The 16,764-nt window shown below is 46.8% G+C and overlaps 1 protein-coding gene and 1 long non-coding RNA gene across 2 annotated transcripts in view; one reads left to right on the top strand and one right to left on the bottom strand.

Annotated features, from left to right (window-relative positions):
• MYO18A (myosin XVIIIA) overlaps positions 1-16,764 on the bottom strand; it is a 222,074-nt gene that overhangs the window by 123,044 nt on the left and 82,266 nt on the right. The window contains 4 exon segments of the mRNA XM_087955982.1: positions 945-1,121; positions 6,476-6,585; positions 8,473-8,560; positions 13,755-13,874. Of these exon segments, the coding sequence (XP_087812108.1) occupies positions 945-1,121; positions 6,476-6,585; positions 8,473-8,560; positions 13,755-13,874 (495 nt within the window).
• Positions 1-16,764, top strand: part of LOC148132658 (uncharacterized) — a 335,548-nt gene that overhangs the window by 292,949 nt on the left and 25,835 nt on the right. The window lies entirely within an intron of this gene.

Raw genomic sequence — 16,764 nt, 5'->3', positions numbered from 1 at the left:
CACGGCCACCCGAAGTGACAGCAAGGCCGATGTCTGGACTGTGGGATTTCACGCAGGTGGCCGCAGCCGCGCGGTCAAAATTGAGACGCTTGGCCACGGACTCATATATTTATGAAGGGGAGGGGTCATGTGATCCCCTCTGGCGACCTCCCGACCAGCAAAGTCCATAGATGTCAACTCACAAAATATTTCTCCGCTCTTTTTAGAATTGCCAACGGAAAGGGAGCCGTGCGGCAGCTCGGAAACCAAAACTGCATTCCGTAAATGTTTGGAAAGATAGTTAGCTAGGTGACTGAAGTTTCTGCCGTGCAAAAAATCCAACGGGAGAGCCCGATGGATGACTCTGGGCTATGGAGGTGTCCCACTGGAGGATATGAATTATGATAGGGGGTGGGAGGGGAAAACCAGGGTCAAGGGTGACAGTGGATGATGTGTCTCAGAGTCGGCTACACCCAGGCAGTGCCGGACATGTTAACTCCCAATAAATCATCTTTAAGCTATCTGAAAGAACCGGCTAGAGCAGGGGTGTCCAACCTTGGCAACAACTTTAAGACTTGTGGACTTCAACTCCCAGAATTCTCTCAGCCAGCTTTGCTGGCTGAGGAATTCTGGGAGTTGAAGTCCACAAGTCTTAAAGTTGCCAAGATTGGACACCCCTGGGCTAGAGACTCATGATTTAAATGGGGGTGAATGCTGGATCCCTGACGGACAGCTAGTCAACTCTTGAGACACATAATCCACTTAAAGACTGTGTGGCTAACTTGATAGCTGCAGGGATTCCCTTAACAACGAGGACAAGAAACGGTCGTAACACAGGGCAAAGCTCACTTTTAACAACTGCCTCGTTTAGCAATGGACACTTGGGGGCTCCACGGCGGTCGTAATTCGAGGACCACCGGCGCTACGTCCTCTGGGGGAGGAGGGGGTTTCCCCCCCAAACCCACCTTCTCAGAGTACATGGATGGAGAGCTGAGAGGGTTGATGACCACCAGGTTGGGGCCGGCGTAGGTGTGGATGAGGTTCCCGCCGTAGCGCTGGCGGAGGGTGTGAAGGGCGCTGGACTCGTTGAGGTAGACCAGGTTGGCCAGCTCCTCCAAGCGGTCGCAGGACGGAGGGTTGGCCTGATCGAACAGAGATTTGAAGGAGGGATAAAAAAAAAAAATAGAGGTTAGTAAAAGATATTGGACTAAAATCCACACGTGGTTCGAAAAAAAATGACAAAGAAACACCCAGACTTGAAACCAGAGATATTTTTATTGGGAATTTTACCTGAAATATACAATAGGGAATTGAAATATTTGATTGTAAATGTGTTAACGGCGGCTAGGATTGTATTTGCTAAAAATTGGAAAAATCAGAAAATACCAATGCAGGAGGAAGTTATTAAGAAAATAATGGAATGTGCTGAAATGAGTAAATTGACATTTGAAATTAGAGAACAAGAAGATAAAACAATTTTATAAGATTTGGGATCTATTTTATCAATGGTTAGAAAATAAAATAGGGTAATGAAATATGTAGAGTTATACAATATAAGGAGAATAGAATTATATAGAATATAGAGTTGCTATTATTATTGGATGGATTTAGGATGATTATATGAATAATATTATAAAGCAATTTAAAAATATGGAACATCTCACATAACATGAAGGTATAATAGTTTCGTCAAAGGAATGATTAACAATGATAATAATATATTCAGAAATATTTGACTGACAATATGAGAATATATACAAATAATTGTAAGTGAGGACTATGGAGAAGATGCACAAAAAAACTTGTAACCAACCGACACACTGTAGGTATACAATTGGAAGATGGCTTTATGTTTTTATGTTTTGTTAGTGTATGTTTGTCTATATATATATATATATATATATATATATATATATATATATATATATATATATATATATATATATATATATATATGGTGTTCGCTTGTTCGGTATTTTCCACGTCATTGTAGTTGTTCTTTTAAAGTTGTAGCAGCGTTTCAGCAGAATCTCATCTGCCATCATCAGGCTTCTGTATTGTGTCCGTCGGACGGACACAATACAGAAGCCTGATGATGGCAGATGAGATTCTGCTAAAACGCTACAACTTTAAAAGAACAACTGACGTGGGAAATACCCAACCAGCCTCCACCATACATAAGTACCAGAAAACTTAAGAAAACATATATATATATATATATATATATATATATATATATATATATATATATATATATATATATATATATATATATATATATATATATATATATATATATTTATTTTCTGAGGTTCTCGCGGGGTATTTGTATGTGGATCTTTGGTTATTCGGGTTTTCTCCCGCGTAAGATTGGAAGTATCTAGGCAACGTTTCGACGAAGTCTCATTCATCATCTTCAGGCTTGTGTCTTCGGCTCTGTGCTTCTCAGAGTGATGTGAGCTTGCAGCTGCTTCTTCCTTTTAACTGCTAGTGGGGGTGTGACTTGATTGGGTGGGGGCTTGGCTGTGTTCTGATTGGGTGGGGGTTGGCCGTGTCCTGATTGGCTGGAGGTGTGTTCTGTTCAGGTGGGGGCTTGGTTGTGCTCAGGTTAGTCTGCACATTTTTCTGTTTGTGCAGACTAACCTGAGCACAACTAACTCCCTATATATATATATATATATATATATATATATTTCTTAAGTTTTCGGTACTTACATGTATGGCCTTCAGCTTTGTTTGGGTATTTTCCCACGTCATAGTAGTGGTGCTTTTAAATATATATATATATATATTAAAAAAATAGAGGTTAGTTTGGACTGGACCAGGGTTTTGCTACAGAATCATACAATCCTAGTGGAAGGGACCGTCGAGGTCTCCTAGTCCACCCCCTGCTCAAGCAGGAGATCCTAAACCATTCCAGACAAAGGTTCTCCAACCTCTTCTTTAAAACCTCCAGTGATGGAGCAACCACAACTTGTGGAGGATGATTAATTGTTCTGACAGGTAATTTCTCCTTAGTCCCAGGTTGCTTCTCTCCTTGATCAGTTTCCATCCCTTCCTTCTTCTCCTGCCTTCAGGGGCTTTGGAGAATAAATTGACCCCTTCCTCTTCTTTGGGGCAGCCCCTCAAATACTGGAAGGCTGCTATCATGTCCCCCCATGTCCTTCTTTTCATTAAACGAGACATATCCAATTCCTGCGACCATCCTTCATATGTTTTAACAGAATATAACGCAATAACAGAGTTGGAAGGGACCTTGGAGGTCTTCTAGTCCAGCAAGAGACCCGATACATTTTGAAATTAGTGGCTATCCTTAAAAGCCTCCAGTGTTGGGAGCACCTGTTAGGAATGTAAGTCACCTAATGGTTATTTGGGTTGGAAATATATAAACTAGGATAGACATTTTAATACTAGGTCTTGAAGAGAATGTTAAAACTGTAATTGGGTGTGGTTCCGCAAATGGCCATAAGATGGAGCCAGAAACCTGGGTTGTTTTAGTCTCAGTGAAGTGAGGGAGTCTCTGTTTCCTTCTGTTGGAGAGAGCTGCCGTTCCTCCTAATGTCTGTTACGGATCGTTGATGTAAGTCTGTTACTGAACTGTTTTTTGATACTGGACTTTGATATTTGGATTATCCCTGCTTTACCTGTGAATGACTTGGACTGCTTATCTTGGACTGTGCTTAAACGGTTTATTGGAAGTAAAAACCTACATTTACTGTACAGTGTATCTGTGTGCTGTGTGTGTGTTATTCAACATTACTCTCACTACGTCTCCCTGTATGTGCTCATTCTCCTAACGGGGAATTACCTCAACAGTACCCACCAACATCTGGTGGCCGGTTGTTCCACTGGTGAATGGTTGTTCCTCGCTGTCAGGAAGTTTCTCCTTCGTTCCAAGCGTCTTCTCTCCTTCGTTAGTTTCCACCCGTTGCTTCTTGTCTTCTGGGGCTTTGGAGATTAGGTTGGACCACCCCACCCCCAATCTCTGGGGCAGCCCCTCAAATACTGGAAGATGCTATCATTTTTTGCCAAGCCCCTTTTCATTTCATGAGCATCTTTCAACCGTGTTTTTGTTCCTGCCTCTTGGAGAAAATCAGGAAGTTCCTCCTTCGTTCCAGGTCGCAATTCTCTTTGATTTATCTCCTCTCGGTTGCTTCTTGCCTTGCCTTCTTCGGGTGCTTTTGGGAACATGGGTTGCTCCCCTCTTCTCTGTGGCACCCCTCAAATGTGGAAAGAGGCTGTCGCATCTCCCCTGGTCCTTCTGTTTTGTTTAATCGTCTTTTTTTTTTTATTCCTGCCTCTTGGGAGAAATCAGGAAATCTCTCCTTAGTTCTAGGTTGTTTCTCTCCTTCATTATTTTCCATCCGTTGCTTCTTGTCCTGCCTTCAGGGGCTTTGGGGAATAAACGGATCCCCTCTTCTTTAGGGCAGCCCCTCAAATATTGGCAGACTCTGCTGTCATGTCCTTCTGTTCATTAAAGGAGACGTAGCCAATTCCTGGAATTGTTCTTTGTCTGTTCCAGTCTCCAGCTCCCTCATCCTCTTAGTTGCTCTTCTCTGCACTCTTTCTGGAGTCTCAACATCCTTCTTGTCTCGTGGGGTGGGATGCTTGGCCCAGCTTGCTGGGACCCTGGAAAAAGTGCAGAGAAGAGCAACCAGGAGGATGAGGGGACTGGAGGCTGAAACATACCATGAATGGTTACAGGGACTGGGACTGGCTTGACTTGGCTAGTTTGTCTGTCTGTCTGTCTCTCTCTCTGTCTGTCTCTCTGTCTGTCTCCCTCTCTCTATCTCTCACATCTATCTGTCTGTCTCTCTCTCTCTCTCATCTGTCTGTCTCTTTCTCTTTCTCTCTCCCTTTCTCTCTCTCTCTCTCACACACATCTGTCTGTCTGTCTGTCTCTCTCTCTCTCTCATCTGTCTGTCTCTCTTTCTCTCTCCCTCTCTCTCTCTCACACATCTATCTGTCTGTCTGTCTCTCTTTCTCTCTCTCTCTCTCTATCTCTCACATCTATCTGTCTCTCTCTCTCCCTCTCTCTCTCTCTCATCTGTCTGTCTGTCTCTCTTTCTCTCTCCCTCTCTCTCTATCTCTCACATCTCTCTCTCTCCCTCTCTCTCTCATCTTTCTGTCTGTCTCTCTCATCTGTCTGTCTCTCTGTGTCTGTCTCTGCCTCTCTTTTCACTCTCTTTCTATATATATCTCTATCTCTCATCTCTGTCTGTCTATCTATCCATCTATATCATGTCTACCTATCTATCTAGGTAGGTAGCTACCTACCTACCTATCCTTAGTAAGGCCACACCTAGAGTCCTGCATCCAGTTTTGGTCACCACACTATAAAAAAAGATGTTGAGACTCTAGAAATAGTACAGAGAAGAGCAACCAGGATGATTAGGGGACTGGAGGCTAAGACATACGATGAACGGTTGCAGGAACCGGGACGGGCTAGTCTAGTCTGTCTGTCTGTCTGTCTGTCTGTCTGTCTGTCTATCATTATTTATCATCTATCAATCTATCTATCTATCTATCTATCTATCTATCTATCTATCTATCTATCTATCTATCATCTATCTATCATTTATCTATCGTCTATCTATAATCTATAATCTATCTATCATCTATCTTTCATCTCTGTGTATGTCTGTCTATCCATCTATGGTGGGACTGGAGGCTAAGACATAATAAATGGCTGCAGGAATTGGGCACGGCAGTCTGTCTGTCTCTATCTACCTATCCTTAGTAAGGCCACACCTAGAGTCCTGCATCCAGTTTTCTTCACCACATTATAAAAAAGAGGTTGAGACTCTAGAAAAAAAGTGCAGAGAAGAGCAACCAGGAGGATGAGGGGACTGGAGGATAAAACATAGGATGAACGGTTGCAGGAACTGGGCGTGGCTAGTCTGTCTGTCTGTATCTATATCCATCCATCCATCCATCCATCTATCTATCCTTAGTAAGGGCCACACCTAGAGTCCTGCATCTAGTTTTGATCACCACACTATAAAAACAGATGTTGAGACTCTAGAAAAAGTGCAGAGAAGAGCAACCAGGATGATGAGGGGACTGGAGGCTCAAACATACGGAGAACATTTGCAGGAACTGGGCCTGGCTAGTCCAGGGAAGAGAAGGACCAGGGGAGGCAGGAGAGCAGCCTTCCAATATTCGAGGGGTTGCCCCAGAGAGGAGGAAGGGGGTCAAGCTATTTTCTTTAAAGCACCCGAAGGCCAGACAAGGAATAATGGATGGAAACTGATCCAGGAGAGATTCAACCTGGAAATAAGGAGAAACTTTCTGACAGGGAGGACAATCAACCAACGGAACAGAAGTTGCCTTTGGAAGTTGTGGGAGCTTCATCCCTGGAGGCTTTCAAGAAGAGACTGGACTGCCACCTGTCAGAAATGGTGTAGGGTCTCCTGCTTGGGCAGGGGGTTGGACTAGATGACCTCCGAGGTCCCTTCCAACTCTGTTTAACTGTTACCTGCTTCCCCCGTCCTACCTTTTCAATATCATCTTCGTCCACTTCCAGAACGGCCCCATCATAGTCCAGTTTCACTTTGACTTTTCCCTCCGGTAAGAGGCTGGCAGCGTCGCTCTTCAGCTGGCTCGCTGGGGAGGGCACAGGGAGGAGAGAAGGGGCCGTGAAGCCCACGAGAGAGACAAGCCAGGCAGACCCACCCACCCATCTCTGGCTCACCAACGGGGCCCCTGCTGCCCCCTGCTGGCCCAACCGCACATAGGCTGCCTCCCTCCCCCCACAGACCCCTCCCCGAAACTACCACACCCCATCCTAAAGAAACAGCCAAAGAAAAGCCAAACGCTTGGTCTTGTAGTTCCTATCGTTGAAACGCTTTTAAAAGTTTGCCTTCAGTTGCTTTGCTTTTGTTGCAAAATGTGCGATATTTTAATAAAATTACTGTTTTAAGAAAAAAAAGATTTGGGCCTCTGCCGGACACCGAGCCACCCCAGGTGAGATGTTTTAGGGAGATTCTCAATTCCTGTGGTTGTGCAAAAGGTGCTTTTTTTTTTCAGGAAGTAACTGGACCTTCCTGTTTTTTCTTCTGAAGATATTTTGCTTCTCATCCAAGAAGCTTCTTCAGCTCTGACCAAAGGGTGGGGAAGGGAAGGATTGATGCTCCTTGCAGGCAGCTGGTCATTTGCATCCTTTGAGAGGGTCCTTGAGGCCGCTTGGAGGTTCGTCTGTGTCCTCAGGGTCACCTGAGTGGTGCAAATGCAGGGGTGGAGCCTTCATGGAACGGCTGGAAGGACCCTGTTGTAGAGTGGAGGTAGATGATGTCCTATCCCTCCCCCTCTGTGGAGGGAGGGCTGTTCAATTTGGAGATAGATGACCTCTTGGGCCCCTCTTTCAACCCAGCGGTCTTCTCTGTCCAGAATGTGGACTTTGCTGTCTTCAAAAGAGTGGACTGTGTCTTATAAAGGCAGGTGGAAGTGCTGAATCTGGTCAGATTCAGAGGAACGCAAATGACCCGCTGTCTGCAAGGAGTAGATAAATCCTTCCCTTTCCCCACCGTCCAGTCAGAGCAGAAGAAGCTTCTTGAATGATCAGTGAAACGTCTTCAAAGAAAAACAAGAAAGTCCAGTGTAAGGAGAGAGGGGGCTTTGCAGGGGAGGGAGGGAGGGAGGGGGGGAGGAGGAGGAGGAGGAGGTGGAGGACAACGACGGTGGGGTCCTTGGTGATCTCTGAGTTTTCTTGTAGACGTTTCATGACCCAACTCAGGAACATCATCAGGGCTAGAAGGGAGGGCAGTGTGCAAAGAGGAGGAGGAGGGGGTGGAACTATGGGCTCCATGGTGCACTCTGAGTTGGGTGGTTTTCTTGTAGACGTTTCATGACCCAATTAGGGAACATCATCAGTGCTAAAAGAGAGAAGGGCTTGAGGAGAGGAGGAGGAGGAGGAGGAGGAGGAGGAGGAGGAGGAGGAGGAGGAGGAGGAGGAGGAGGAGGAGGAGGAGGAGGAGGAGGAGGAGGAGGAGGAGAGGGACTTTAGGGTCCTTGGTGCTCTCTGAGCTTGGTAGTTTTCTTGCAGACGTTTCATGATCCAACTAGGTAACAATATCAGTGCTGGAAGGGTGGGGGGTTTGGTGAGAGGAAGAGGAGGAGGGAGAGGAGGAGAAGGATGGGAGGAAGGCGGGAGGGAGGGGGGGGGAAGAGGACTGTGGGGTCCTTGATACTCTCTGAGCTTGGTAGTTTTCTTGCAGACGTTTCATGACTCAACTAGGTAACGTCATCAGGGCTAGAAGGGAGGAGGGAGAGGAGGAAAATCTGCCCCTTCCGGGGTCTCAAGCAAAACCAACACCGCTCTGTGTGTTTTTTTATTTTATTTTCATGTCATCCCGTCACCCGCTCCCCTGCCTTGCAAAGCACTCCGAGCCCCCCACCCCCCACCCAAAATCGAAACGAAACGCTCTAGGGGGTGCTGAGAGCACCCAGGTGGACCCCCTCCCCCAACCTCCCCCTTCGAAGACCCTCACTCACCCAGGGAGAAGCCATCCTTGTGAACCAGCCACACTTTCTCCGTCTCATACCAGGCCTCTTCAGTGGCGATTTGCTCCTCCGTCTTGGCCTGTCGTGCGCAGGATGGGGGAGTGGAGACAGAAACGGAGACGTTACCGGCACGCTCTTTCCACCTGGTCCTCGACTTACGATGGTTCATTTTAACAGCCCATCCAAAGCTACGACGCCACGGAAGGATGTGACTTATACGACCGTCGTCGTTGGGTTTTTCTCCCCGCCGTTACAACTTTTGCAGCGTTCTCCACCGCGATGGCATTCGCCGAAATTCAGGTGCTCGGCCGCCACTTCAGATTTACGATGGTCGACACATCCCTGGGGCGTGTGTGTGTGTGTGCGTGTGCGTGTGTGTGGCGATTCCCTTTTGGCGAACTTTTTCCGTCGAGCCGGATTTGCTTAATGACTGGCCTATGGACGTATCGGTTGCAGCGATTCGCTTAAGAGTGAGAAAAGCCGTAACGGGTTGGAGGAGGAGGAGAGAGAGAGAGAGAGAGAGAGCAACGCCCACTTAGCAGCGGGAATGTTGGGCTCGACGGCAGTCGCTAATTCGAGGGCTGTCTGTACTTTTAAAGACACCGCAATGACCCACAAATCCCTTCTCGGCTTCCCCACGGATGCGTCCTCTTTCCCGGATCCCATCTTGCCCGCTCTTTCCATCCCTGGACGTCCGGCTGGTGCGCAACTCTGGAATTCCTACCCCCTCTGCCTGTCGTTTAGTGGAACAACACACACACATGCGCGCGCACACACACACGCACACAAAGAGGATGTGAGAATGAGGGCAAGGGCGTTTTGGTTGCTGTGGTTCTCTTTCACCTTTCCAAGAAGACAAGAAGGGAGGGGGGAAGCATGTGGCGTGCATTGCCAAACTTTCCCAAGAGAGGCAGGTGGCCACTGACGCTTCTCTTGAGCCTGGACTCACCTGGATGGGAAAGGAGGAAGCAAGCCAGGTGTCCTCGGAAGAGGTCAGCTTAAAGCCTCCCTCCCTCCCTCTCTCTCCCTATCTCCCCCTCTCTCTTTCCCTTTCTCTTTCTTTCCCTTGCTCACTCTTTCCCTCTCTCTCTCTCCTCTCTCTCCCTCTCTCTTTCCCTTTCTCTTTCCCTCTCTGTTTCTCCTCTCTTTCCCTTTCTCTCTTTCTCTCGTTCCCTTTCTCACTCACTCTTTCCCTCTCTCTCCCTTTCTCTCTCTTTCTCCTCTCTCCTCTCTTTTTCCCCCTTCTCTCTCCCTCTCTCTCTTTCCCTTTCTCTTTCCCTCTCTCTGTTTCTCCTCTCTCTCTCTCTTTCCTTTTCTCTCTTTCTCTCTTTCCCTTTCTCACTCACTCTCTTTCCCTCTCTCTTTCCCTTTCTCTCTTTCTCCTCTCTCCCTCTCTCTTTCCCCCTTCTCTCTCCCTCTCTCTCTTTCCCTTTCTCTTTCCCTCTCTCTGTTTCTCCTCTCTCTCTCTCTCTTTCCCTTTCTTTCTCTCTTTCCCTTTCTCACTCACTCTCTTTCCCTCTCTCTTTCCCTTTCTCTCTCTTTCTCCTCTCTCCCTCTCTCTTTCCCCCTTCTCTCTCCCTCTCTCTCTTTCCCTTTCTCTTTCCCTCTCTGTTTCTCCTCTCTCTCTCTCTCTCTTTCCCTTTCTCTCTTTCCCTTTCTCACTCACTCTCTTTCCCCTCTCTCTTTCTTTCTTCTCTCTCTTCCCCCCCTCTCTCTCCATCTCTCTCCCCTCCTTCCCTCTGCACACACACACACACACACACATCCTTTCTCTCTCCCTCTACTTTTTCTCTCTCTCTCTCTCCATCTCTCTCTCTCTCTCTGCATCTCCTCCCTCCCTCTCCTTCTCTTTCTTTCCCTTTCTCTCTCTCTCTCCCTCTTTCTCTCTCTCTCTCTCTCTCTGCATCTCCTCCCTCCCTCTCCTTCTCTTTCTTTCCCTTTCCCTTTCTCTCTCTCTCTCTCTCCCTCTTTCTCTCTCTCCGACCTCTCTTCCAGGTAGGTCTGGCGTTATAGCATTTGTCCTCATCCAACCTTGGAATTTGCAGCAGGGGAAAGGTGGAAGGAAGGAGGCCAACTCCAAGGAGAAGGTGAGGAGATCCTATCCCGGCCATGAAGCCTCCCAGGGTGGAAGGGCAGGTGGGAGGCTGGCTCCACCTGAAATGTTATCCTCTGGCCTGGAGAGCTTTTCTCTCGGCACGACAAAAGGAGGATGGGAACTGGCCCCTCACCAACTTTCGAACTTCAAGAGAGGCTTATAAATCGTCATTTCAAGAGCACCTTTAAGTGCTGAGCTCCCCGCAGAAGGAAATGGCTTCACAATGCAACACACACACACACACACACATCACCCCACTACGCAAGACTGGCCTGCTCTGTCGACACCCCACACCCCAAGCGGTGAGCTTCGGTTTGCTCTGCCCAGAGAAGCCCAAGGGTGTCCGTGCTGCTGTAGAATGGAATTTCTACAGCCTTGGGAACAGGATAAACAGAGCTGGAAGGGACCTCAGAGGTCAACTAGTCCAACCCCCTGCTCAGGCAGGAGGCTCTATGCAATTCCAGACAAAGGGTTGTCCAATCTCTTCTTCAAAACCTCCAATGAAGGAGAGCCCATGATTCCCGGTGGCCAGAAGTTCCACTGGTTAATTGTCCTCACTCTTAGGAAGTTTCCCCTTAGTTCTCGATTGCTTCTCTCCTTGATTAAATTTCCATCTCTTGCCCTTTCCTTCCTTCCTTCCTTCCTTCCTTCCTTCCTTCCTTCCTTCCTTCCTTCCTTCCTTCTCTCTCTTCTTCCTCTCCCTGCCTTTTCTCCTTCCTTTCCATCTTTCCCTCCCTCCTTCCTTCTGTCTCTTCCTCTCTTTTTTCCTTCCTTCTTTCTCTCCCACCCTTTTTCCTTCCTTCCTTCCCTTCCTTCCTTCCTTCATTCTCTCTCTTCTTCCTCTCCCTGCCTTTTCTCCTTCCTTTCCATCTTTCCCTCCCTCGTTCCTTCTGTCTCTTCCTCTCTTTTTTCCTTCCTTCTTTTTCTCCCACCCTTTTCTCCTTCCTTCCTTCCTTCCTTCCTTCCTTCCTTCCTTCCTTCCTTCCTTCCTTCCCTCTCTTCTTCCTCTCCCTGCCTTTTCTCCTTCCTTTCCATCTTTCCCTCCCTCCTTCCTTCTGTCTCTTCCTCTCTTTTCTCCTTCCTTCTTTCTCTCCCACCCTTTTCCTCCCTTCTTCATTTTCTTCTTCCTTCCTTCTCTCCCTACCTTTTCTCCTTCTTTCCCTCCCTCCTTCCTTCTGTCTCTTCCTCTCTTTTCTCCTTCCTTCCTTCTCTCCCACCCTTTTTCTTCCTTCCTTCTCTCTCTTCTTCCTTCCTTTTCTCCCTACCTGTTCTCCTTCCTTTCCTTCTTTCCCTCCCTCCTTCCTTCTGTCTCTTCCTCTCTTTTCTCCTTCCTTCCTTCCTTCCTTCCTTCCTTCCTTCCTTCCTTCCTTCCTTCCTTCCTTCCTTCTTTCTCTTCCTTCCTTCCTTCCTTCCTTCCTTCCTTCCTTCCTTCCTTCCTTCCTTCCTTCCTTCCTTCCTCCCTTCCTTCCTCATCCCTCTACAATCATTGGCCTGGAGGAGAGCATGGAGGTCTTCTAGACCAACCCCAGCTCAAGCAGGAGTTCCTATCCGTTGCTTTCTTCTCCTGCCTTCAGGGGCTTTCCAAATCCCAGAACCTCCCAATGCTGGGAGTTGAAGCCCACCCCTCTTGAAGTCCCCAAGGGGGAGAGACCCTGCCGTAGAACGAGAGAAGAAATCTAGAATCCAGAGCAGTGGTGGCTAACCTTTGGGGGCTCCTGTGCCAAAAACTGTACCCAGAAGTGATGAAACGGGCCCATTTTTCGGCCTGCAGAGGCTGCAGAGGCTTTCGTCAAACCTCTGGGAGGCCCAAAATCAGCTACCTTTGGCTGGGGCTTGCGTACCTGCACAAATGGCTCTGCGTGCCACCTGTGGCACACCTGCCATAGGTTCGCAATCATGGATCTCGAGAGATGGCATCAGGGGGCGCTTGGCAAGGGGAGGGGAGCGGATCCATAACCCCCCTTCCAAAACTGGCTGCCCTGCAATGGAGTCGCCTTTCTCTCCCGTGGCTGGGCCCATCCCACTTCTCGGCAGGCAGCAAGGCAGCAGACCAGGCCGGCTACAAGGACGTGTTTGGGGAAGCCAAGCGCCCAGGAGGCGGAGCATCTAGACGTGCTCAGCTGGCCAGCAGCGGGATGGGTGGGGTTTCTCTTCCAGAAAGCCTCCGTCCCTAAGCGAGGCTCTTCGCTTTGGCCTTTGCATCCCACAGCCCAGCTCAAACCAACTTCAGGGTTCGTGCCTCTCTAAAGGACACGCTTGGCTTGCTGGCACACGCCCCACAATCAATAGGGAGGAGTGTTTCTATAAACACACACACACACACTCACAAACACAGCCTTGCCTTGTGACCTCAGGCTGGCTGAGCATGCTCTGGAATCAAAATCCCCAAAATATCTAAAAGTTTCTCTCTCTCTCTCTCTCTCTCTCTCTCTCTCTCTCTCTCTCTCTCTCTCCCCCTCCCTCCCTCCCTCCCTCCCTCCCTCCCTCTCTCTCTCTCTCTCTCTCTCTCTCTTATATATATATATATATATATAGCACAACTATAATGACGTGGGAAAATACCCGAACAAAGCTGAATACTATACATGTAAGTACCCGCGAAAACTTAAGAAAACACACACACACACACACATATATACATACTGTATATACATACATACTTACGTACATATATGAGAGACAGTTTGCATACACTCTCTCTCTTTCTCTCTCTCCTCTCCTTCTTTTTCCCTTTCTCTCCATCTTTCTCCATCTCCATCTCTCTCTCCCTCCCTCCCTCTTTCTCTTTCCCTTTCTCTCTCCATCTCTCTCTTTACACACACTCACACACAGAGTATGTACAATATATACTAGACAGAAGATATAAATGATGATAGATAATAGTTAAATCATAGAGAGACAGATAGAGAGAGATAGGCAGACAGAGATTGGGTATATAGATATGTGAAAACTAGATATAAATATAGATGACATCTATCTATCCATCCATCCATCTTCTATCCATCTATCCATCTATCTCTCTATCTATCCATCCATCCATCTTCTATCCATCTATCCATCTATCTCTCTATCCACCCACCCACCCTCCCTTCCTCCAGTCCTCGTTCCTCGCTTATCAGGTTCCACGTGTGGGGGAAGCCCACGCCAGGCCACGCTCGAGATCTGGGGAAAGCCTTACATGCCAGCATGTCGCGCGAGCACACACATCCACCCAGTGGCAGGCGGGAGCTGGAGGAGGCCCCGGGGCGCTGGGGTACCGTACCTGGCCGGCGGCCGCCACGGCAGTCACGAGCTCCGGCTGAGGCAGCAAGAAGAGAGGAGAGAAGAGAAGAGAGAAAGGTGAGCAGAGGTGAAGGCCAAGGTGGAGAAGAGAGAGAGACGCCAGGGGGAGCTTTGGCCAGCGGCTGCAGAGACCAACCAGGCGGTCCCAGCCTTTTATGGTGTGAGTAAAAGGACACAGGAGGAGGGGGGGGAATCCTGGGAGTGGAAGCCCACCCAGGTTAAAGTTGCCACAGTTGAAAAACATCGATAGGATTCTTGACTCTTGACGAATGTCTCTTCTCTTTTATGTACGTGAGAGTATTTACACCAAGACAAATTCCTTGTGTGTCCAATCACACAAGGAATTCTATTCTATTCCTTATTCTATTCTATTCTATTTCATTTTCTATTCTATTCTTATTCTATTCTATACTCTATTCTATTCTTATTCTATTCTATATTCTATATTCTATTCTATTCTATTCTATTCTATTCTATTCTATTCTATTCTATTCTATTCTATTCTAATTCTATTCTATTCTATTCTATTCTATTCTATTCTAAATTCTATTCTATTCTATTCTATTCTAATTTCTATTCTGTTCTATTCTATTCTATTCTATTCTTTTCTATTCTTTTCTATTCTATTTATTCTATTCTCTATCCTGTTCCATCCCATCCCATCCTATTTAAATTCTATTCCTATATTCTTCTATTCTATTCTATTCTATTCTATTCTATTCTATTCTATTCTATTCTATTTTCTATTCTATTCTTATTCTATTCTATATTCTATATTCTATTCTATTCTATTCTATTCTATTCTATTCTAATTCTATTCTATTCTATTCTAATTCTATTCTATTCTAATTTCTATTCTATTCTATTCTATTCTATTCTATTCTATTCTATTTATTCTATTCTCTATCCTGTTCCATCCCATCCCATTCTATTTAAATTCTATTCTTATACCTTTCTATTCTATTCTATTCTATTCTATTCTATTCTATTCTATTCTATTCTATTCTATTCTATTCTATTCTATTCTATTCTATTCTATTTTCTATTCTATTCTATTCTATATTCTATTCTCTATCCTGTTGCATCCCATTCTATTTAAATTCTATTCCTATATCCTTCTATTCTATTCTATTGTACCTGATGATTCTCGACTCTTGACGAATGTCTCTTTTTTTTTATGTACACTGAGAGCATTTGCACCAAGACAAATTCCTTGTGTGTCCAATCACACTTGGCCTATTCTATTCTATTCTATTCTATTCTATTCTATTCTATTCTATTCTATTCTATTCTATTCTATTCTAATTTCTATTCTGTTCATAAGAGGGCACAAACCTCAGGGCATCTCCCTCACCAACAGCCTCCGAGAAGCAAGGAGTTTGTGCGACAGCCCCATTCCCACCACACACAACCATAAAGTCCGTTTTTCTGGATCTCAGTCTCCCCACACCTCATGCCAACCCCCTTAAACTCCCCTGCGAGGATGATGCGCACCAAAGACCCACAAAAAGCCTTCACACTCCACACTTTGCACCACAACACACACCTCCTTAGGCCCTTCTCCAGCGGTCAGGGAAGGTGGCGGCTTCTCTTCCGGCTTGGCTGGCTGGGACGCCTCCTTTGAAGGGGACGCGTTGACGGGGGGGGGGAGGGAAAAAGGAGACCGGGTCAAACTCTGCATCCCATATCCCAGGGTGACGCAGGCCCTACATGCACGTGCGCACATGCACACACACACACACACACACACGTGCACACCAGCTGTAAACACTTGCACGGAAAAGCTCAGTGCGCATTCCCTTCACGTGCCGTGGGGAACAAGTGGAACACAAAATTGCGATGCAACCCATTTGCAATCCTCTTCAGTGCAAATATCCCAGGATGCCAACTACAGCTTTGTGTCAGGATTCCATCGATTGCCCTGGTTAAATCATGAGCCTCAAGCTAAGCTTCAAAAGGAACCAACTCTGCCATACCTAATTTACAGTCACCTCTGACCGTGTTTCCCCCCTTCCCCCTGGGTGTGTCATCAATCACGTTCCCCAACTAAGGATTCTCCTGGGAAGAAGATCCGGTAGCCTAGGCTACAATCTTTGTAAGATAAGTATTGGAATGTACTTCTGGTTTTAAGCTGCCGCCCTGCGGCTTCAGATTTCCTCCCCGCCTCCTTGTTTATGGCAACTCTATAACAGGCTTTACGAGTTGACACTTTGTCCTGACTTACAATGGTTCATTTAGTGACCATTCGAAATGACAACAACAAAAAAAAAAGGGGACTTGGGACCGATATTCGCACTTACGACTTTAGTGTTGCGGAACCCCTGCATTCCCGTGATCAAAATTCGGACACTGGGCAACTGACTCATCTTTATGACAGTGGCGGGGTGTGTCCCAGGGTCATGTGATCACTTTCTGACCGGTAAAGTCTCCAGGGAGAGGCCAGATTCGCTTAGCAAAGGTTTGGCTAACTTCATGATCGCTGTCATTCGCTTAACAATGGTGACAAGCAAGGTGTTAAAACGGGGCAAAAGTCGCTCAACAGGAACTTGGGGTTCAATTGTAGTTGTAAGTCGAGGACTGCACAGGTAATCCTCAACTTACGACCAGAATTGGGACCGGAGCTTCTGTCACTAAGCAAAGCAATCATTAAGCGAGTTGTGGCTGATTTTATGAGATATTTTTTGAACTGTCACTAAATGAATGGTGATCCGATACAGGTGGTCCTGGACTTACAACAGTTCATTTAGTGACCGTTCAAAGTTACAATGGCACTCAAAAATGACTGTTTTTCACACTTACGACCCCCATGGTCACATGAGCAAAATTCAGACACTTGGCAACGGATTCATACTTGTGACGGTTGTGGGGGTCACGTGATCCCTTCTGACCCTCAACGTCAACGGGAA

Source organism: Notechis scutatus, chromosome 1, assembly GCF_049901735.1.
Source record: "Notechis scutatus isolate UNSWTSFEM ecotype Mainland chromosome 1, rNotScu1.2, whole genome shotgun sequence".
Classification (NCBI taxonomy): domain Eukaryota; kingdom Metazoa; phylum Chordata; class Lepidosauria; order Squamata; family Elapidae; genus Notechis; species Notechis scutatus.
Note: the sequence above shows the minus strand (reverse complement) of the source record. Positions and strands in the feature narration are given on the sequence as shown.